The sequence below is a fragment of the Kryptolebias marmoratus genome, linkage group LG23, assembly GCF_001649575.2.
Source record: "Kryptolebias marmoratus isolate JLee-2015 linkage group LG23, ASM164957v2, whole genome shotgun sequence".
NCBI lineage: Eukaryota > Metazoa > Chordata > Actinopteri > Cyprinodontiformes > Rivulidae > Kryptolebias > Kryptolebias marmoratus.
In genome coordinates this window covers 6708119-6730906 of record NC_051452.1, presented here as the reverse complement: position 1 = coordinate 6730906, position 22788 = coordinate 6708119, and the positions used below count along the sequence as shown (strand labels likewise).

Genomic DNA, 22788 nt, shown 5'->3' with positions numbered 1-22788 from the left:
GCCACAGACTGATCGACTCCATGCCACGCCGCATTGCTGCAGTAATACAGGCCAAAGGAGGCCCAACTAAATACTGAGTGCTGTACATGCTCATACTTTTCATGTTCATACTTTTCAGTTGGCCAACATTTCTATAAATCCTTTGTTTTTATTGCTCTTCAGTAATATTCTAATTTTCTGATATGATGAATTTGAGATTTTCATTTGTTGTCATTTGTAATCATCAAAATTAAACGAAATAAACATTTGAAATATATGAGTTTGTATGTAATGTATGAATACAATATACAAGTTTCACTTTTTAAATGGAATTACTGAAATCAATCTACTTTTTCATGATATTCTAATTTTATGACCAGCACCTGTATGTTCTGTTTCTCTAGCCTTCAGCTAATGTTCCGTTTCTTTAGCCTTCAGCTAATGTACAGTTTCTTTAGCTGATGTTCTGTTTCTTTAGCTTTCAGCCAATGTCACTTTTCTTCAGCTAATGTCCCGTTTCTTTAGCCCGCAGCTAATGTCCCATTTATTTAGTTGATGTTCCGTTTCTCGAGCCTTTTAGCTAATGTCCCATTTCTTTAGCCTTCAGCTTATGTCCTGTTTCTCTAGTCTTCAGATAATGTTCTGTTTCTTTAGCTAAAGTTCTGCTTCTTTAGCCTTCAGCTAATGTCCCGTTTCTTTAGCTGATGTTCTGCTTCTTTAGCTGATGTTCTGTTTCTTTAGCCTTCAGCTAATGTCCCGTTTCTTTAGCTGTTGTTCTGCTTCTTTCAGAGCTCAGACTGGATTCTCTCGCTCCGTTGGACTTTGACCGAAGGACGTCCTGAACGTCTCCTTTAAAAAGGTGAGACGCATGTCCAACCCGTGCGCTCGTACCCACCTGGCCAGGTTGTCTCCGTGTCCCAGCTGGCCGTCCTCGCCTCGTCCCCAGCTCCACACCTCCGTCTGCAGGGCGGGCAGGACCTCGGGGGCCTCGGGGACGCCCCCGTCCATCGGGGTGAGGGCGAAGGCCCGGATCCTGGGCCGGCCCGCTCTCCTCAGCAGCCGAGGTGACACTGCAGACAGCCGAAGATCAGCCGAAGATCAGATCGGCTGAAGGAATGCCTATCACCCGCCGCCGTGCTGTGAGAGCTCAGAGCAACTCTCAGCTGCTACCACCTCAGCTTTTAGCTCAATATCTGTAAAAATCATCTCTGGACGCCGACTACCTTTGGCGGCCATCTTGAATCAGGTTGATTCTGAAAACTAATTGTCTGGTTCGTCAGATATTTTGCTAACAGACACATGAACACATGCACACAGCAGCAACGACAGGTTAGTAAAGAGAGGAATGAATGGATGAAAATGAAAGCATGAGGTGATGTAGCCGCCTGCGGAGGGGCAACATTCCCGTGTTTTTAATCCGACAGAAATCCCTCATTCTGCTCCAAATAATCGGATAAATCCTGCTGGTGTTTCCACCGAACCTAAGCTCTTTTCTCCGTCTGAAATCTGCTGCTTTTCACCTTTCAGACCCGAGAAAACCTCCAATCTGAGCCGGGAGGAAGTTCGTTCACCGAAACACGACAGAGTCGGAGAAATGAGACGGTTGTGGGAGAAACTTACAGATTTGTTTCTTTTTAAGGGAGAATAATCGCCTCGATTCAAGGCTTAAAGTAAGATTTTACGATTTAAGATGTTAAAAAAAAAAGATTCAGCCAATCAGAAAGGGGGAGGGCCTGCACGGCCATTTTGAAACCGTAGTTTTCACACAGCTCTGAGCCCGCTGGCTTAATTTAGCTGTTTTTAAACAGCTGAACTGTTCTGGTTTCAAAACATTCAGCTGTCAGGACTAGTTTTTACAATATTTAACTTGTTATTAATTATAAAATAAAGATATTTTAAATAAATTTAAGGCCACAGCTTTTTCAGCAAACCTGCTCCTCTTCTTAAGCTCATTTAGCTTTAAGCTACTGTTGTGCTAAATTTAGCTTTTACTTGTGGTTTTTGGGAGGTTAAGGTTCTGCTAACTTTACCTTTTAGCTCGGGTGCTGCCAACTTTACCTTTTAGCTCGGGTGCTGCCAACTTTACCTTTTAGCTCGGGTGCTGCCAACTTTACCTTTTAGCTCGGGTGCTGCCAACTTTACCTTTTAGCTCGGGTGCTGCCAACTTTACCTTTTAGCTCGGGTTGTGATCATGTTAGCTTTTGGATATTCTTTAGCTCATTTTAGATTTCAGCTCCTGTTTTGCTAATATTAGCTTTTAGCTACTCAAACACTTACATTTTTGAATATATTTGATAAAATAGCGATCTGTGTTAAAATAAACTTTGTTCTGAAAGGAAGTGAAACTAAACGCTCCCTGATTAACTGCAGAAGTTTCTAACTAATTTTAGCTTTCAGCTCACAGTTCTGCTGGTTTTAGCTTCTGTTAGAACAGATGGCAGCTGCCAATCGGCTGTTAAAAACCTGCAGCTGCTCTGAGTTTCAGTTCCCTTCAGAAAATCCGATTTAAAACTCCTGATTTTATCAAATATCTGAAAGATATTCTGAAAGTTCAGCTGTGAGGAAATCTGACAACATTTTTTGATCGGGACGTTTCTGTAAACACTTCTGACCTTTGACCTCGGTGCTAAAGGTCAGAGTCATCAGCTGACTGGAGCTAATTATTGTTATTTTTGATTCAGCGTTTCTGTAAAAACCTAAACTTGATTCCGTTTCTCATCCAGACTTCGACGTTTTGAACCGAAGACACAGAACCCAGTTTTATGGATCAGCTCCAGGTTCTAGTTCCAGAGAGCTCAAGCTGTTTTTGATGCCTGCTGCAGCACCCTCCTCACCCCTGCTTCCCACGGGCTTATTCGCTGGTTGCCAACGCTCAAAATGTTGGAAAACTTCACAGTCTTCTCACAGCCGGCGAGACTCGACGGCCATGGACATTTTGAATTCTCATTCTCCTCCTCCTGCATCAACAGAAGAACTGCTGTAATCTGTGACTGCCGTAGCGTCGTAACGACACGAGTTGAACCGATTTCACGCGGCGTGTTCGCTGCGTTTCTGCCAGCATCCCACAGCGGCGCTGTGTGCGGGGGGAGTGGCTTCCTGTGGGGTTTCTCTTACAGTATAAAAGGTCTCTGCTACATCAGAGAGAGCAGATTTCTTAAGTTCTCGCGGCGTATAAATGCAGCTTTAGGTACGATGCGTTCAGGAACTTAAAAATAAAAAAAATCCACATCCGGACAAACTAAAAATCAACCGATTCTGGTATTTTTAACCCACAGATCCTTAACAGGAACAAACCTGGAAACACAAACACCACAGAGTTCTGCTCTGATTCTGTTCAGCAGAACTGGACCAGACAAGACGGGCAGAAACGTGAAGCGGAGCATGCAGCATGCCGACACGAGCCCGAAGCCAACAACCTGCACAAACGCCAGGTGTACTTACGCAGCAGGCCATAGGAGGAGGATAAGAGGTGAACAGCGTATCTACCCTGAGAGAGGAGTCCAGGCAGCGACAGGCGGCGCCGCAGACTCTCCGCCTCCTCCTCACGGATGTCCCCCGTGCTGGAGCTCTTCTTGGCCTGCACAGAGTCCTCCTGGCAGACGCGCTCGGCCGTGCTGTCGCTCACGCCGCTGAGCGCCTCCGGCCGCGACGGCAGGTAGAAGTTCATCATCTTCCGGAGGGACAGGGCCTCGTAGGTGGAGGCGACGCGCTCGCCCACCGCCGAGGCGCAGGACGCCACCAGGGTGTTGAGGGTGGAGGAGCCCCGAGCTCCGGCAGGAGGCTGGAGGAGGAAACAAGGTGGAGAAATGATCGATACTTCCTGATGACAACCGCTTTGAGAAGTTTCAGTTTTATCTTGGTCAAACCTTCAAACCTTGCTGCGAGTGACTCTCAGCTACTACCACACCAGAGCTTAGCACAATATCTGTAACATTAACCGACTTATGGCCGTTTCAGGGCTTTGTAACGTCTACTGGCTGTGGCGGCCATGAAGCGGCGGTTCTGACGGTGCTCACCACCTTCGACCCGGTCTGCGCTCCGTCCGACAGCTTCCTCAGATACTCCTTCACCGCCTGCTCGTCGGGGTACGGGGAACCTTTGACCCCTGCGGCAGCAGAAGCGGATCTGGACCGAGCCGAGTCGTCAGAGTCCGAGGCCGGCTGCTCGCCGTTCGTCAGGCGTGTCCCCGCCCCCTCCGGGGTCTGAGCGCTGGAGGGGTCAGAGGTCGGGTCGGTGTTTGGTTCAGGCGCAGGGGCTGCTGGGACTGTGGAGGAGGAGCTGTAAGAGGGGAGGACCGGCTCAGACGGGGAGGTTTTGAGGTTCTGGGTGGGAGGGGGCGCGCCGAGTCCGTCGTCCCCCCGCGGCGAGCAGAAATGGCTGTCAGAGATGATGACGTGGTCCTCCTTGTCCGTCATGGTGTACAGCAGCTGGTTGCACTGGTTACATTTGTCCACCGGGGGCCGCTGGCCTTCCTTGGGGCCCGGGCAGCGCACCAGAGCCAGGCTGTGCTCCGCCCCGCAGGCCACCTGCAGCACGTAGCGCCCCGCCAGCTGCTCCACCCTCTGCGGTTTCCACGCGGGGACCGTGGCTCCGCCCCACGCCCACACCTCCCTCTGGACCGACAGCGCCAGGCTGTGTTTCTCCCCACAGGCCAGCTCCAGGACCGGCACTGTCTGAGCGGCGCTGGGGTCCAGCAGGGCCACCGGCGTCGGGTTGGGGACAGAGCTGAGACCCGACAGGCCGCACTGTCCCGCGCCGTTGTCCCCCCACATGTGGACGCCGCCGTCCTCCGTCACGGCACCGCAGTGGAAGCTGCCCGCCGCCACGCTGATCACCCGCTGCCCACTGAGCGCGCTCTCCAGGGTCGGCTCCACCACCTCCGGCGACGGGCTCTGTTTCCATGGCAACTCGCCGAAACTGTACACCTGTCCTCCTGAAGGGGGAGGAGTCAACAAGAAAGAGGAGGGGTTACTGAACCCAGCTGATCTAAAACAAAACAAACGTTTGATTCTAGCCTTTTGTTGTTTTAAGAAAAGTTTTCCAAACATGACAGGAATAAAACAAAACGCCGCGGCATGTCCAGAGATCGTCGTCTCACCGTCCAGCAGCAGGACGCCGTGCTGCGCTCCCAGAGCCACCTGGACCACCGGCTGCCGGAGGAGGAGCCTCTCTGGGGCTACACTGTAAGAGTAACCCTTCCAGGTGTGGAGGAGGCCCCGCCCCCCAGCATCGTCTTCTTCAGAGCTGAGAGAGACAAGGAAGTCAGCATCAACATCCAAGCTAACAGCAGCTGAAAGCTAGCTGAAAGTGGACAGAAGCTAAATCTTAGCTTAAAGCGACGAGATGTTAGCAGGAACCACCAAAACACTAAAAACAAACAGCTAAAATGCTAGCAAAACAAAACAAAGTTTGCAGAAGTAACTCTAGTGTGTGTGCGTGTGTGTCTGATCCATCTGAACAGTGCTGTTCTGTAGAAACAAGTCACATGGTGGTCACACAGCATGGACCCCCTTCAGGACGGGTTGTTCTGGGTGGACCTACCTCTTCCTCTGGGTGTCCATCACTCCGGCCTTCACTCCTCCATCATCATCATCAGGACCGGTTCGGAGTCACAACCCGGACATTACCCTCAGCAGTCAGATTTCTCCTGTCAGACCCTGAAAGCAACAGAACAACGCTTGTTTACCGACTGATAACGTGAATTTTATGGGGGAAAACACAAACAAACTGGACTCAAAATGAAAATGAAAGTGATTCACTCTCATTTTATTTCAGTTTTAAGACGGACACTACATTTTGACAAGCTATATCCTTGCTTAGAGAGATAAAACACAAATATTGAGCAAATAATTTAGCAACACAACCTCTGCCAGGTGCTTCCATCCTTGCTGCTCAGCTAACCGAGCAGCTAGCCACCAAAGCTAACACAAACTGCCAAACTAACCGCTGTTTTCCGAGTCAAAAGCTTCGTGTTTCTTACCAGCAGCTTCTTGTGACTCCTTCCTTCAGCTGCTCGCTCAAACCGGCGGGAAACACGTCGGTCCTCGGGACTGCTGGCGGAGAAAAGCCCCAGTTTGTTGCTCATCGGTGGATTTAAAGCGGTTAACCGCAAAGATCGTCTACGCGCGCAGGAGGAGCCGCTCCGCAGCTAGGCCGAGCCACAGCTAGTACGGAGGGGGCGTGTCTTAAAGTGACAGCACCAGTTTCCTTGCTCGAGCGAATATTAAATATTCAGTTCATACACAGCTTAAAACACAACTTAACTAGATATTTGTTAACAACTTAACAAATATCATTAAGGATATTCGGTTTGCACAATGATAACACAAAATCCATCCATTTTCTTGCTGCTTATCTGTGGTCAGGTTGTCAAGGCAACATGTCCATCACCAAAAGGAGGCGATCAGGAGGCTTCCTAATCAGACACCCAAACCTCAGCTGACTCCTTTCGATGAGGAGGAGCAGCGACTCTAATTGGAGCTTATCGCTCATTTATGTGCATAACTAACACATGTTGCCTGTTTATAATATTTAATATTTACAGTTTTTCTTCCAAGAAGCCAGACTGCTCTACGTTTTATTTATAAACTGCAAAAGGTAGCAAGATGTTAAGGGAAAATATAGCATTTTTACTCCAATTACCCGAAAAATTGGCATATCTCAGCATGATGTGTTATGTGTCTTTAAATACACTGTAAAAAAACTAGAAAAGTGGGTGTCAAAAAAAAATCCATTTGCAATAGCTGAACAGTAAATCGTGAAATATAAAAGCAGCAGCCTGCCTTCAAATGAAAAACATGACTCAAAACGATAATAATGATAAATAAATAATAATTTTTTAGTTTTATTTTTCAGTTTTTGATCAAACTCTTCTCTAAATTTGAAGTTTCTCCCGTTCGGTTCATCAGAACGCGGCCAGAGTGAGACCTCTTAACATTCTTCTGCTCTCCGGAGCTGTCATTCGGAAAGCAACGGGTTCTACGGGTTCTGAGGAGGGCCAGAAAGGAAGAAGCGCGAAGACTTAAAGTGGTTATCGAGCGGCTGCCGTTACACAACTTTAACGACTTAAAAATAGCAACTTGTTTTTCCACGAGACTCGTAAACAAAATGAACAAAACATCTTTTCAGCACAGATTAGATCGAAACGTTTGATCATAAAAATAATTAAAAAAAAATCTTTAGTGATCTAGTTTATTCTTAATAAAGCCTTCAGAGGTAGCTTTCTTTGGAGGAATGCATATCACCCGCTGTCCTAAATGCCAAAGCTTTAAAGGGGAAATTAAATAAAACAAAAAATAATGAGTTTTAATGTTTTTCTTTTTGTTAAACACTATCATAAAACCCTCTGGTGTCCATTTCTCTGATTTCTAATCATAATGACTGGTTTTTAGAGTTTATGTGGGCTGAATGTGTGGGCGGAGCTACCTGCTTAGAAGGAGGCGGGGCCAGCTGTGGCAGACCGCTGCAGGACACTGAGGAGGTTACTGCCGCCATGTTTATCTGGTGAAATGGAAGCAGAAGAAGAGCGAGGACCGCTTTGAAAACACGTTTTTGTGATGCTTTCGGGAACCAGAGCTCCATGTTTCACCAGAGGAACCCCCGAGCGTCACGATGATGTCACACAGTCCGCGAGGAGTTTCACCTCCGGACGGCGGGAGGAGGCCGGCGCCGGTCCTTGGTGGGTCCAACAGCATGAGACTCTGGGTTGTAATTTTAAACGAACCACATCCATCAAACCTTCTGGACCTTCAGAAGCTGAAGAACGACTCGGTTCCTCCCCACGCCGTCCAGATTTGTTATTTCCTGCCTCGTTGGCGTTCCTGTTTGGCTCTCTGCGTTCAACACTTCAGAGCGATGACGGAAAATGATGAAGAGACTCTAGGAAATGATTCATTTTACTGAAACTCTGCTTGTCACCAACATAAACCCACATCAGCGAACTTATGCCGATATAACAGATAATAAATAAAAATGACATTTCCAAATGACTAAACATCACTTTGCTTGTAGCACTGCACTCCAAATAACTGAATAAACCTTTAACTTTGATATATTTACTTTAACACCACTTCCGACCGGTTCTAGATTCAACTCGTTTGTTTTTTTATTAACTTTGCGCAGTTTGCTCGTTACGTGCTTTTCTAAATAAAACTTCCGTCTTTAACAGAAACTTCAAATAAATATAAATTTCAAAATAAAACAGGAAAAGAAAACTCTTCAGAGCTTTAAGACCAAACGATTGTTTAAAATATTTAAATGTTGCCAAGTTGTAATGAAATAAAAATAACTTTCTTTAAACTCTCAGAAAGTCAGACTAGGATGTACGAATACATCCGATTCAAGATGGCTGCCACAGCTAACTGATATTAGCCAGCAAAGATTTGTTTCTCATTTCTGACAGCTGTTTATATTGTTGTTTCTGGGGTCACTTTTCTCAGATTAATGTTCTGATTCTTCTGCAGTTTGTCTCATCAGGTCTTTAGTTAGTCTGCAGAAAACCTACAATCCTGACGTTTAAACATTAAATATTGAACAGTACAGTTTTATTCACCCAATAAAAACGGTTTTAATCCCAAAGCAGGGTTTTGGTTTTGCACCATGACGGCCAACTGTCCCCTCAGATTCACCATCCTCTGCTGCAGACAGATGTTTGAACTCTGACCCCATTTGTTACTATGTTTCTGTGCTTCCGTTTTTATATGAAGAAGGGCGAACAGGGAGGTGTCAAAGGAAGAACACATGACTGTCGAGAGAACCGCAGACGCCATCTTTGTTTTGACGAGAAGCTGAGGAGTTGTATGAGGTACTGGTTTTTACCTCCATGAGTTTGGATTTTAATCCTCCAGATTGTGCGACCGACCCATTCCTCTTTTTCAGAGCCAAACCATGACGTAGCTCCTCAGTTAGCCCCAAAAACTGCTGAGTCACACATCAGGATTCACCTGTTCTTAAAGTCCAGCCTCTCAGAATTCATCAGTACGAAACATTTTCTCCTCCTGAAGGTAAGGATGTTCTTTAAGAGACTTTTAGAATAAAAATAACTTTTTTTATAAATGACTGTAAGTTGATCTTTCTTCTTTTCTTCCATTAAATAAATCAGTTTTATTCCCGATCAGCTAAACAAACTGCAGCGTTTGAGCTGATCCAGCCCAGTTCAGAAGTTCATAGAGGCTGAAGGAACCAAACTTTGTCTGGTTGCTCCAACGAAAAAAAATCAGATGTTTTTTTATTATTTAAAAATGAACCTGAGATTAATGGTTTAAACAAGACAAATAATAAAAATAAGTGTTTTTATTTCTGCAACAGAAAGTGAAAAATCTCTCAAAGATTTCCAGTTTTACCATTTAAAACAAAGAAAGTTACCAGTAAGATGCTTCTAAAAGCTGGCCGCCAGGCGCAAACAGCTAAACCCACAGCTAACGGCTAAACCTGCAGCTAACGGCTAAACCCGCAGCTAGAGGCTAAACCCGCAGCTAGAGGCTAAACCCCCAGCAAACGGCTAAACCCGTAGCTAGCGGCTAAATCTGCAGCTAGCGGCTAAACCCGCAGCTAGAGGCTAAATCTGCAGCTAGCGGCTAAACCCGCAGCTAGAGGCTAAACCCACTGCTAGAGGCTAAACCCGCAGCTAACGGCTAAACCCGCAGCTAACGGCTAAACCCGCAGCTAGCGGCTAAACCCGCAGCTAGAGGCTAAACCCGCAGCTAGAGGCTAAACCCGCAGCTAATGGCTAAACCCGCAGCTAATGGCTAAACCCGCAGCTAATGGCTAAACCCACAGCTAATGGCTAAACCCACAGCTAATGGCTAAACCTGCAGCTAATGGCTAAACCTGCAGCTAACGGCAGCATCATTCATGTGTCTGAAGCCTTTAGCCATTTGCTGCAGGTTTAGCTTTTTGCTGCGGGTTTAGCGGTTAGCAGCGCGTTTAGCCATTAGCACCTGTCGGCCAGCATTCTTCTGGCTCGCAGCTGAAGGTTTTGCAGGTTAGTAGAGGTCAGGAGGAGCAGTGGCGCCCTCCTGTGGAACGGCGTGAAAATGTTTTTGAATGTAAGCAGTGAAACGTTTTGAGTCGGCTCCAGTCCAGCGACTGACTCCAGATTCACATGCTGCTCATGGGCACTCGGGCAGCAGCTCCACGTCCTGCTTTCAGTCTCTGAAACTAATCCTTTCAGTCTGAGGACCAAAACAGCTGAAGCCGAAGCCTCCATGAGACTTAAATATTTAAACACGATTAGCTTACAGCATTTTACAGTCATCCTGTTTGAATCATTTCAGCTGTTTTAAATTTAAAACGTTGCACTTCAGATGCTGATTATCAGTGCGTTTGTTAGTTTGAGGCAGTAAGATAAAATCTATTCATCATGTCATGAATAATAACAGGATTTAAAACGCTGAGATCTGCTCCGTCACTCAGATCGAACCTAAAAGCTCTGCTACATCACCGCGTGACCGGAACAGCTGAAATGTCCCTGAACGCAGCGTCGTCCTCGTCCTCAGTCCCATCACCGGGCTCGTCGGTCCAGCTGTGTCTCTGACGCTCCTCCACGGCGTCCCCCTCAGGTTTCCAGTTTGCCGTAGGTGCCGTTCGGCGGGCGGTAGTGTTTGGGGAAGGATTTGAGCTGCAGAGACTTGAAGGCGTACTTCCTGCAGCCGACGTTCTTCAGCGTGTTTTCTCGCCTGCAGCCCTCGCTGAGGAGACATGAGGTGGAGGAGAGGAGGTGGAGGTGGAGGAGGTGGAGGAGACAGGATGAGAGCAAAAGAAAAACAGAAAACAGGAGGCATGATGTTTAACAGAACTGAACAAACTGAACCGGCTTAAAGAAGTAAAAAAAACTGAGTAACGACACTGAAACCCGTTTCTATTTTCGCAGATGGAGGCACAAAACTTTTATTTTGGCAGCAGAGGGACAGTGAGGAGAAAAACTGATGAAGGTTTTCATTGTTGGACATTTAGAAGCTCAGACGTGACAAGACAAAGCTTCTGATCCGAGACGAGTGAAAGAAAACTCTGCAACAGCAGAAAGAATAAAGATCCTTCTTTGTTCAAAGACAAAATAAATATAAAAATAAAAGAAACTTCTCTCCTGAACTTAATTCCAACAATTAAGAGACTGAAGTAAGAGAAGACAGAAGATTTTACCAAAAACACGTCTGAACGCCACAACCTATCAGGAGGTTAGTTCAGTTAATTTACCACAAAAAGGAAAATACAGATCTGTCATCAAAGCAGATTAATTATAAAAAACAAACAGCACCCAAAACAATCATATATATTAATGTTTCTATACTCTTATTCAGAATATGTTGCTGACAATGAATTGAACCAACAGAAGCATCTAAATACAGTTTTTATACAAATTATTTACTGAAACATCTGTAATCCAAACAAAAATACAACAAAAGATGGAAGAAAATGGCTCCTCTTTCAGTTCAACAAAATGCTTAATAAATATCTTTCTGAAGCACTTCAGTGTAATTCTTGTAAATATAGATAATAATAAAGAATATCACCTCTTCAGCATTTATTTTTAGTTAAATTCAGCGCATATTCCCTCCTTCCTGCAGCTAAAAGATAACATTTTATTTTATTTTATTTATTTTTAAATTAATCCTAACCTGAAACTCACAGGAGGTAGTTTTGAAAATAAAATACCCATCAATAGTTTAATAATTAATTAATTAATTGGGGGTTTAAAGGAGTTAAAGGTGAATTAATTTGCTTTTTGCTAACAGCCTTTTAGCGGATGATCTGCAGTGAGAGCAGGGAGCAGGTGGAAGAGAGTCTGGAGAAGTGGAGGTTTGATCTGAAGTCCATGAGACGAACCAGGTTGGAGTAAAAGATGGAGAAGGAGGAGGAGGAGGAGGAGGAGGAGTTCAGGTACCTGAATCAACCATTCAAAGCAGCTGAACAGGACAGAGGTGAAGAAGAGCGAACAGGCAAGCCGGAGTGGGCGGAATTTAGCATCAGGTGATTCGTGACAGAAGAAGAGCTTCGAGAGTGAAAGGGAAGGTTAACAAAATGGAGGTGAGACCTGCTGTCCTGTAGTTTGGAGATCATCCATAAAGGAAGCAGCCGACAGATTTTAAAACTTGGCCACCCCCATTAGCCAGTTAGCTTAAATAAGCTAAATTATTTCACAAATAATTTTTATACTTTAAACCTAAAAAAATATCCACATGTATAAAAACTAAAGCTCAAGGAAAAAAAAGACAATGCTCTGATTGGGTAAAGCTTTATGCTAGCAACTGAAAAAATATTTAGCTACACCTGGAAAATACCTGAAAAAGGCGGGAAACTGCAGGAAGCTGCTGGCATAGTTGTGTTAAACCTCAAAACTTTATACATGTGTTAAATAAATCTACACAATTTAAGATGTATTAAAACAAGCAGCTGAAGTTTGATAGAATTAGCATCAATCAGCTAACTAGCAGCTGATAGAAGTTTCCATTATAAAATATCACTAATTTTAGCGGCTAATAATCAAATTTTACACTTTGGTGATTTATTCTCTTTAGTTTTTAACATTTCAGATAAATTATTTTATTTGGTAAACCTTTGCGTTTCTGTTTTCAGCCTTAAAAGAAGACTTGAGCTACATCTGGAAAATCACTGAAAAAGGCGGGAAAGCTGCTAGAACAGTTTTGTACAAAGTAAAACAAAAACAAACCTTTCAGAACTTCAAAAATTAAATATATATTTGTGTTCATTAAAGCTACATAAACTGAAATGTAAAAAAAACAAACATATAGCTGAATATAATTTTATTAATGCTAATAAAATTAGCATTGATAAGCTAACGAGTTGGGTGCAGCTTGGTTTGTTTTAAATGGAGTTTTTTTTATTTTTGGCAAATAATAAATGTAAAAACTAAGGTATGAATTAAAATGAAGTGGAGAAATGTCTTTTATGAGTTTAAGAAAACAGTAAAGATGTTAAATTCTTTCAGAAGCCAAAGGATCTTTAACGTACGAATGCTGGAAGGTCGAGAAACTCCCAGAGGTCATTTTGTTCTGGGTTGGTCATAATGATTTGGATCAAAAAGTGAACCTCCTGAATGATTCAAAATAGATTTTAACACATCTGGTACTGATTAAAATTCTTTAACTGTTTATAGCTCTAATATCCACACTCAACCACTTAAAGTGCATCTTTTTAGGGTCTAACACATTATTATTATTAATATAAAACTAAAATAATCATTTTTACAACAATTCATTAGCATAGGGGGGAAATGTAATAAATATCATACATATACATTTTAAATATGATAAAAAATATATTCAGGCATGAAAGTTGATTCTGGTTTATATCCATTTAATCTTCTACTTGTTTTATAAGTTGGATAAACTTTATCATCTGTGCAAATATAAAAGATAAATTTAGGTTGAACTATTTTTGAGCAGTTGAGGTAAAACTTGAATTATGAATACATTAAAATTGTTTATCAGACATTTTGATGAGTTACTTTAAACTTTCTTTCTTTTCGGACAAATAAACCAAAGAAAAGTCTGACGGGAATCAAACAAACTAAAGCTTTTGGTGCGAGCATGAAAACATCCATCCATCCATCCATCCATCCATCCATCCATCCCGTTGCATAATGAAGAGCGGCTCCGTCACTCTGCAGCTGAAGCTCGTTAAATTCAGGAACAGAAATGCTTCCAACGACCTGCAGCGTTTTCACCTGAACGTCGTCCAATCAGAACAGGAGCCTGAAGACCGAGCTCTGCTGCTTTGTCTTCCTCAGAGATGAAGAGCAGACGGTTCGCAGGACACTGAACACACCTGACGTTTCATTTCATAATTATTTAAATTCTACCACTTACAACAAGCTACAGTTAGAGGAGCTCAGTAGATATTTTTCCTGTAATTATTTAGACGACCTCACATCTCGGAGGAACGCATTTAAGGAAATTAGCTTTTAGAAAAGTCATTTTAGTCGTTTTGTCACGATGATAAAGTAAAAACTAAACTGCTGACCTTTTCCTCAGAGCCAAAAGAAAACATTTTGCTCTGTAAACGTCCCGTCTGAGTCCGACCAGATGCTTGTTATTTATTCCCGGTTGGTTTTAAGACTTTAAACCAGACAAAAAGTTTATTTTCTGGGTGTGAAAAACTCCCCGTCACAAGAAAGAAGCCACCGTCCACGCCCCCAAAATAAACTCTCATCTGGATTTAAGTCGACAGAAAATCTACTTTTGGTCAGCCTCAGAAAACAGGACCTTCAGGGCTTCCGTACTTCCCCCAAAACAAACTGTGGAGTCAGGTGACGTTCTCATGTTGGCATAAATCCTCAACGGAAGCAGAGAACAAGATGAAACCAACTGTCGTGTCAGGAACCGCAGATTTAAAGACATTCTGACCCCAGATCTGCTGCTTCATCTTCTTCTTAAAGCAGGACCTCATGAAAAACAACAACCCTGAAAATAAACACGAAATAAATACAAGCTACAGTTCTGCTGCTTCACTTTGGCTCAAAGAGAAACTGGAGTGCAGGAGCACGAGGAAGACCACAAGGAAGACCACGAGGCGCAGAAACGGAAGAAGCCGGAACTTAAATCTCTGCATCCATTAAAGCCGCTGCTGGCGGCCATGAAGCTACCGGAGAGCATCTTTACACGGATTTACAGGTTTCCCAAACAAACCGGCGCCTTCCAGCTGCTTCAGAGTGAGAGAAATAAGGCAGAGCTGGAGTGTGGTCACCGGGGGGCGACGTCTGCTGTTCGGCCTGAACCGGCTGAGAATAAAAACACTGAATCCTCCTGCATCAAATAACAGACGAGTAAAACGATCACCTTCGAGCCCGTCAAACTTCAGAGCCTTTAGAAATTGATAAATGAGTTTCTGGAAACGAAATTCACCAAAACAAGAAGGCGGACGATTGTTTTTGCTTCTGTGCGCGTCTGTTAGCAAAATATCTCATGACCCACTGGATGAAGTTTAATGAAACAGATCACTGGATGTTCGTCTACGACTGATTAACTTTTAAGATTAAAACAATCCAAGATGGCCACCACAGCTGATCAACGTTAGCAAACACAAAAACAGCTACAACTCTGTGAATTTTACAGACGCCGAGCTAAAATCTGGTGTGGTAGTAGCTGAGGGTCGTCCTCATAAGACTGCATGAGATCAGGCAACAACTTGGTCTTTTCTCTACATAAGCCAGCGGTGTCCAGTCCCGGTCCTGGTCCTGGTCCAGGTCCTGGTGGGCCACAGTCCTGCAGGTTCTAGATTTTTCACTCATTCATTCAAACCAAGTGAGTCACAGCAGAGAAACATCTAAAACCTGCAGGATTGAGGTCCTCCAGGACCAGGACTGGAAAAACCACTGACAGAAGATGATATTAGTCTAAGGGCGTGGCCTGAAAGGTGGCGGGCGATATGCATTCCCTCAAGCGCTGTTAGGCCTTTAGTTTAGTTTGATAATTCAGTGAAGAAGAGGATTTATAGTCCTGGTGGCAGCAGGTTTCACAACAAGAACTGAAATATTTCTAACATCTTCATCTCAGGTGGATGAGGAGGAGGAGGAAGAGGAAGAGTTCGAAGGTGTTCCTGTTTTCAGTGAGCTCAGAGGGAGCAGAAATCTGACAAGAAGAAACAGAAAAACAGCGACTGTAGAGGAACTGGATGAACGGGTCGTGTGAAGCCCTTAGGTCGGACAGTGTGTGTGTGTGTGTTTGGATCACACACACACACACACTCGTTTCAGAAACACTCAGAGTCTCTCAGCTGCAGCGGAGTTTGGCCAGGAAGTACGCCACGCTGAGGAAGATCCAGACTACCAGCAGGTTGGGGCTGAGCGCCAGCAGCGGCAGCGAGTACAAGAGGCTGGGGTCCAGGTGCAGGTCCCGCACCGGCAGCAGGCCGCTCAGGTTCTTCTGGATCACCCCTTCCCTCGTCCCAACGCTGCCGAGTCCCCGGGAGGGGGGGCAGGAGGAAGAGGAGGAGGAGGAGGAGGAGGGAAGATGGCGTAAAGATGAGGAGGAGGACGAGTGTTAGGATGGGAGGGGGAGGAAGACGACAGGCGGCCAAATCAAACAGATGGTTCGCACATATTCAGGCAGAGAGATGGCAAATTAACAACCAGAGAGGCGGCGATGATGGGAGTCAAAACAAAAACACAATCAGTAAACAAACAAACGACCACAACAACCAAGGAAATGAGTCAAAATAACGTTGATGTGGTGGGAAACGGAGGAGGAGGAGGAAGAGAAGAGAAAAGAGAAATTAAGAGATGCTCTCAGAGGAAGACTCACCATGTTTCTGTACTCTACGGCATGGGATGAAGATGGAGGAGGAGGAAGAGGAGGAGGAGATTTGGGTTCATAAATAAAAACCACAAACAGACTTTTTGGACATCAGTAAAAAGGCTGACAGTCATGCAGCTTTAAATCTACTTTGTTATTTCTGTTCATTAACAGCAACTAAACGTTGGGATGTTGTGTAAAAAAAGAACAAAAAGCAGGTTTGATTCAGAGGTGGAACAGCAAACAAATCAGATGTTTGGGAAATTTAAAATTAGGTCATTTTGGACTTTATGGCAGCAACACTTCTTTAAAAGTTGCTGCAGGAGCAACAAAATCCTGTAAAGGTTAGTGGGACGAATCAGAAACATCTGGAGGAGCTTTTAGTAACCAATGAGGTTAATTATCAGCAGGTGAGGAAGAGGAGTGAGGATAAAAAGAGAATTTAGAGGCTGAATCTGTCAGAAGTAAAGATGGGCAGAGGTTCACCAGGCTGACAGGAACTGAATAAAGATAGTGGAACAATTTCAAAATAAAGTTCCTCAACGGAAAACTGGGACGACTTTAATCTCCCATCATCTCCAGTTCATAAGATCCAACAGATCTGAAGAGTCTTGAGAACTGTTCTGAGGTCAGACGGGTCCAAACCATCCAGCCTGCCTCTCTGATGGTATGGGGGTGCATTAGTGCCTCTGGAAAGGATCTCCAGGTTTTAGAGCAACATCTGCTCCCATCCAGGACTGTTGGACAGACAGAATGGGACAACCTCAGGTCCAGATGTTTACAGACAGAATGGGACAACCTCAGGTCCAGATGTTTACAGACTGATGGGAGAAGAAGAGGAGATGCTGGACAGAGACGAGTTGCTGCCATCAGATTCCCCCCGAAAGGTTTCTTTGCATTTTACACAACATCCTAATTTTGTTGAAGTTGTAATTTAAGATGGAAAAAGGGAAAGGAGGACATGAAAGGGGACGATGGAGCCTCAATCATGCATCAAACTCAAACGGGCCGTCATGGCTGCTGGCTGAGGAGGAGGAGGAGGAGGAGGAGCAGGCAGATGAGAGGAGAGGAAGAAAGATGGACAGATTTTACACAGAATCATGCAAGCAGCTTTCAGGTTTGTTGTTCACAGAGATAAGGTCACAGTTTGTTCAAACTGGAAATCATTTCCTGCTGAGTCACAGCGTCGCCCTTCTGTCATCAGTTTTTACACAAACCCAACAAGAATGGGAAAAAGAGAAAGTAAAGGAATAAAGTTTGATCGTTTCAGGTGGTTTTTACTCAACCAATCAAGCCGGCAGACGTTCAGAAATCCAAAACAAAGAACCCGTTTAAAAGTCTGATAAGAATGAGACGAAGAAACTTAAAGTTTCACACATTTCCTCTGACACCAACTCCTGAGTTCCAGCAGAACAGCTGATTCATCCTCCCGGTAAAAATGTTTGTCAGGTTCGTCTGATTGGTTCCATTCACTCACAAAGATCTTCCTGTTCAGAGGAAACTTCACTCATTCAGATCTAATCTGAATCCACTTTCTGGCATTTCAAAATATATATTTTTTTTTGTTGTAAAAGAAAAAAAGTTTAAAAACTGAAGATCTGAATACCATCAGTGTTGTAAACAAACCTGACAAACGAGCCCTGCTTTATTTATTTTTTTGTTCAGGCACCGTCCTACCTGCGCATGCAGTTGAGGGCCTGCGTGAAGACCTGCGGCGCCATGCCGTGCTCGTGCTGCAGGATCAGGCACTGCTCCAGCGTCACAGACATGGCGGTGCGGTCCTTGGCGCTCTTGCAGCTGGTGAAGCGGACGCCGTTCAGCCGGCGGCAGACCTAAGACGCAGAAGAGGACAGGAAGTGCGTTTTAGGATCGGATTGTTTGTTGGTGGGATTAAACGTCAGGATGGCGTTCCCTCCTCACCTCGGCAGCCTGCCAGAGGATGTCCACATTCTTGTTCTTCCTGGCGCTGACGTTCTGGCCCAGAAACCTCAGCAGCTCAGGGAGACAGGTCTGGGAGCGAGACCTCGGGAGGCCTGGGTGTAGGTGAGGAAGGAAACAGGAGTGAGATTTAGATACCATTCTGCTCCTTCAGCTACCGTTTTCTTTCCTTCAGCTACCATTCTCCTCCCTTTAGCCACCGCTCCGACCCCTTTAGCCACTGTTCTCCCCCCTTCAGCCACCATTCTGCTACTTTAGCTGCCACTTCGACCCCTTTAGCCACCGCTCTGACCCCTTCAGCCACCGTTCACCCCCCTTTAGCCACCGCTCTGACCCCTTTAGCCACTGTTCTCCCCCCTTTAGCCACGTTCACCCCCCTTTAGCCACTGCTTCACCCTCTTTAGCCACCGCTCTGACCCCTTCAGCCACCGCTCTGACCCCCTTCAGCCACCGCTCTGACCCCCTTCAGCCACCGTTCTCCTTCCTTTAGCTACCATTCTGACCCTTTAGCTACCAGTCTCCTCCCTTTAGCCACCATTCTCCTCCCTTTAGCCACCACTCTCTTCATTTGAACTTTAACAGCTGGGTTCCAGCTTCACCAGCTGATTTCAGCATCATCCTGTGATCAACGTTCACACATCAGTTTAGCAGGAAGTGCAACTTCTCTCGCTTAAACAAATCAATCACACAGATTGATTTTTGCCGATCAGTGAACCTCAGCCTGCTGACGGACCCCTGCTGAGCAGCTGAGGCAACAACCTGAAGGGAAGGTTGAGGCTTTGCTGCTGGAAACTAATGAGATGAGCTAAAGACTATTACAGCAAGTTCAGGACGGGTTGGTATGAACGGCTCATTTATAGGTCAAATGATTAAAAAGGCAAGTAGCTAAAATAAAGCAGAAAATCCAACCACCTGTTCTCCTCATCAATTTTTCTTCTGACTTTATTCCAGTTTTAGTCACAATAAACAGAACTAAGATTTCCTTGTAAATATTTGCAGAAGTCAGGTGTTCTGTACTTACAGTCCTCCGGCAGGACTTCTTTGAACTGTTCGTAGTACGAGTTCAGCCTGGAGAGACTCTCTGTGTTGATTATTTCCTGCAGTGACGTGTCTCCAAACCTGACACACACACACACACACCCACACACAGAGTCAGGTTTTTCTTGCCTGCAGCGTCAGGAGTCTATAGAAGCGTCTCTGTCCGACTCACTTCTCAGCCAGCGTTTGCTGCTCGTTGATGCCGACGTTGAAGTGAACCGGCTGCACCCTCAGCAGCATCCCGCTCTGGATCTCACGCGGCAGCGCATCAAACATGGTCCCCGGCAGCGGGATGCGAACGTTGAAGCCGTCCCTGTTCCCCGTGATGATGGGCAGCATGTCGGGGGCGGAGCTTCCAGCTGCCTGGGTGACCTGAACAAACAAAAAAAAAAAATTTTTTGTCCCATTTGTTTTCCCACAGACAGTAGCCGTTTATGTCTACCTTAAAGGTGACGTTCCGCAGATCCATGACGCCGACGCTCATGTCCTCCAACATGGCGAGCTCCTCTCCTGCACACAAACACACAGAGACATTACCAACTCTGCAGGGAGTCTGAGGAGACTAGGCTGGGCTCTGAGGGAGGCGTGTCGGACCGTAGGTGCTGAGCAGAGACTCGAACTGAGCCAGCAGGCCGATGGTGTAGAGCTGCCGCAGGAAGCCGTTGTCCTGGAGACAGTTCCTCAGTTTGATGATGAAGCTGCAGATCAGAGCGGTGAGCTGCGACACACAAAACTTCCAGTCAGAGCAGGAAGGAGGCGTTTCTGCTCCAGGAAACCGTCGCGTATCGACGTCAATCAGGGGAACGCGCAGCACGTAGCGGTCTTCAACAAGTCACGAGTCTAAAAGGCTGCTTTTATATTTATTTCTTCCAAGTTTGCCACGTCACAGACAGTGTTTCTGACCTCAAACTGCTGAAAAATGTATTTAAACAACTTATTGATTTACACTATAATATAAAATACATAACTATTTTCTGTTTGGTGTGAAATAATATCCATCTTTTACCAAATAATTATCCATTTTATCTAAAAAACAACACACAAAGATTCAGTTTGTTACAGAACAACTTGTTTTATGTCCGTGTTTGAATACATCTATTGGTTGATTGGCTGATTGAAGCGTTAACTGTAATAAAATTAATTACAGTTTATATTTTAACTTCCCTGAAAGGAGGCTGAACACATCAGACACTCTGCAGATCTGAAAGGATTTCTTTCCAGAGTCCACCTTGTGTTTTATTACCAGGAAGCGGCGGTGACAATGAGCAGATAAAACGATTACAGTCCAGTTTGGCTCTGAGGTCTTACATCATAACAGGAAATAAGCCTGAAGGTCACATGACTTGCAGAGACATCGGACTGGAAACAGCTGGTGACTCATGTCTGACAGGATTTTTATTATTCCTCTTATGAAACCAGCAGAAACCACATCGAGCACGCAGATAAACCTCCTTTTTCCTGTTATTCACATCCTTCAAACAAATAAAACTGCAGATAAACAACGAGCGTCGTTTCTGTTTCATCCTGCTGTGATGCTCATCGCTTCCGTCGCCTTTTGATGAGCAACAGCGAGCAGATTTCTGTAAACGCGCGTGTGGGCGAGCGGCCCTACCGTCTGGCAGAAGACGACGTCCCGGCGGTACTGCAGCGACACGTCCATGGCGATGGTGGGGGCGCTGTCCTGCATCAGCAGGAACACCATGGACTTCTTGGCCTTGTCGCTCATCATGGCGACGCACTCCGTGAGCGTGGTGAGGAGGGGGTACAGCGCCTCGCTCCACTCACCTGGGAGTGAACACGGGACAAATCAGGTCACCCCAGCGCTGGATTCATTAGACGAAGACGACACAGACAGACAGACGGAACAGAGAGGCGACAGTAAAAGCAGAAGCGCTCACAGTCATCTCTGAGTTTAACCTGAACAATGTGGGCAGAGACACACAGGCTGAGCTGCGTGTGGTTTATTCCCCTTAAAGACAATAAATAGGGGAGAAAATTAAATCATTTCCTGTTGGAAACATTTTAAATGTTACATCAGATGCTGTGACTTCAGGGAACAGCTGATAATTTGTAGGTTCGTGACTCAACTCTGACAAGAAAAGAACCGGCTGCACCAGTTTGTGGACCAAAGAAACAGAGGACAACCCTTTCAGCACACGTTTCCTTTAGCTTCTGTTCAGCTCGTTTTAACTTTACTAGTTACCGATTCATTCAACATCTATCAGCACTCATGCTGTATTTTGACAGAAAATTCTAATTTTCTAGTTATTTATTGTCTGTGAGGTTTTAGACCTGGACATTCTTGATTCCTTTCTTGAGCGCGCCAGAACTTCCAGAACATAAACTGAGACGGGTTTGAGACGTCTGCTACAACCTTGAGATAAAGTTTTTCTAACTTGCTCAGATTTTAAAGGGACTCAAACTTCCTGAACGCCGTCGCACCGCTGCAGAATGTGGCGTCCTGCAAGCAGCTCTTACCTGGGTACGCCTCCTCGACACAGGGGCTTCCATCTGAGGGAGGGACGGAGGGACGGAGGAGCAACATGCAAGATCAGCAGAGCCACAGAAGACAGAGACAAACACATAAAACACAGCAGACCTGGGTCAAATGTAGTAAAAACAACTTCCAGACTTTGGTGTTCGTGTCAAAATAAAGGTTTTTACAGACGTTTGACCGCGGATCACATAAACATGTCGAGTAAAAGCACATAACCTTTAAATCCTGACAACAAAGTGAAGCACAAAACACAAAGAGGAACGTTTGACTTCTTTTAGAGTTCGTAAACAGCTGCTTCGACTGTAAGAAAAACACTTCAGGGTGAACCCTGCGTAAACTGAAGGGGATGACTGAAAGAAGGGAGCAGCAGGAGGAGAAACGTACAGCTTTCCTGTTCGGGGCTGGGGGGACGTGCAGAAGAAAGGACAGGTGCTGATGAAGAGGATGGCAGAGGTTGTTCTGATGAGGAGGAGGATGATGATGGAGGGGAGTCCTGGGACGAACTTCCTGGGTTGATCCAGAAAGCTCGTGTTTTAGCGTCACCTTTGCACAGCCACACAAAGAGTCAAATAACAGATTTAATGCACTTATTGTTTGTTTTTTTGAATAAATACATGACTGTGGAAACAGATTTCAGTCACGTTAATGAGCGTCACCTTTCTTGGTGCCGCCGCCCTGCTGGTCACTCTGGGTACTGCCCTGGCTGTCGACGCTGGGTCTCCTCTGTTTCTGAAGCAGCTTGTCCACTCGCTGGATGATGCACTCCAGAGATTTATCCACGTTTACCCACACCTTCTCCTGACAGGACAGAGACACACGGGGGGGTTCTAGATTTGTGTTCTTAACAGAGTAAAGTCAAAATGTTATCAGGAACATTGTGACGGCCGTGAAATTCAAATCAGAATTTAAAATTTTACTTCTAACACACAAAGCTCCATCTTAGATTAAAGATCATCTTCTTCCATATTTTCCTAACAGAGCTCTTCTCTCTCAGTCTGCAGGTTTCCTTGTGGTTCCTAGAGGTTCTAAAAGTAGAACAGGAGGCGGAGCTTTCAGTTCTCAGGCTCCAACTTCCAGTTTCTGTCC

The 22788-nt window shown here is 45.1% G+C and overlaps 2 protein-coding genes and 1 long non-coding RNA gene across 13 annotated transcripts in view; all 3 read right to left on the bottom strand.

Moving 5' to 3' along the window:
- Positions 1 to 6119, bottom strand: part of als2b (alsin Rho guanine nucleotide exchange factor ALS2 b) — a 23411-nt gene extending 17292 nt beyond the window's left edge. For 2 of the 5 annotated variants that reach the window (XM_017438130.3, XM_025011115.2), the window contains exons 1-6: positions 5960 to 6119; positions 5521 to 5636; positions 5078 to 5223; positions 3996 to 4912; positions 3421 to 3760; positions 875 to 1049 (exon numbers count right to left, since the gene is read on the bottom strand). In XM_017438130.3, the coding sequence (XP_017293619.1) occupies positions 875 to 1049; positions 3421 to 3760; positions 3996 to 4912; positions 5078 to 5223; positions 5521 to 5540 (1598 nt within the window). In that variant the 5' untranslated portion in view covers positions 5541 to 5636; positions 5960 to 6119. The remainder of the gene's footprint in view (positions 1 to 874; positions 1050 to 3420; positions 3761 to 3995; positions 4913 to 5077; positions 5224 to 5520; positions 5637 to 5959) is intronic. The other 3 variants (XM_017438131.3, XM_017438132.3, XM_025011114.2) reach the window with 2 other exon arrangements.
- Positions 6120 to 9252: 3133 nt separating this feature from the next.
- The window catches only part of LOC108249003 (inositol polyphosphate-4-phosphatase type I A), a 35879-nt gene continuing 22343 nt past the window's right edge, over positions 9253 to 22788 (bottom strand). For 4 of the 7 annotated variants that reach the window (XM_017438098.3, XM_017438101.3, XM_017438099.3 and 1 more), the window contains 11 exons: positions 22359 to 22500; positions 22087 to 22245; positions 21684 to 21716; positions 20818 to 20990; positions 19800 to 19923; positions 19648 to 19715; positions 19378 to 19577; positions 19189 to 19286; positions 18150 to 18262; positions 17907 to 18061; positions 12481 to 15888 (listed from right to left, as the gene is read on the bottom strand). In XM_017438098.3, coding sequence (XP_017293587.1) covers positions 15708 to 15888; positions 17907 to 18061; positions 18150 to 18262; positions 19189 to 19286; positions 19378 to 19577; positions 19648 to 19715; positions 19800 to 19923; positions 20818 to 20990; positions 21684 to 21716; positions 22087 to 22245; positions 22359 to 22500 — 1446 coding nt within the window. In that variant the 3' untranslated portion in view covers positions 12481 to 15707. Of the gene's footprint in view, positions 10668 to 12480; positions 15889 to 17906; positions 18062 to 18149; positions 18263 to 19188; positions 19287 to 19377; positions 19578 to 19647; positions 19716 to 19799; positions 19924 to 20817; positions 20991 to 21683; positions 21717 to 22086; positions 22246 to 22358; positions 22501 to 22788 lie in introns of those variants that run through there. The other 3 variants (XM_017438103.3, XM_017438106.3, XM_017438102.3) reach the window with 2 other exon arrangements.
- Positions 16365 to 17893, bottom strand: LOC119616720. Its single transcript, XR_005232712.1, has 2 exons — positions 17029 to 17893; positions 16365 to 16992 (listed from the first exon to the last, which is right to left on the bottom strand). It is a non-coding gene; the product is annotated as an uncharacterized LOC119616720 (long non-coding RNA).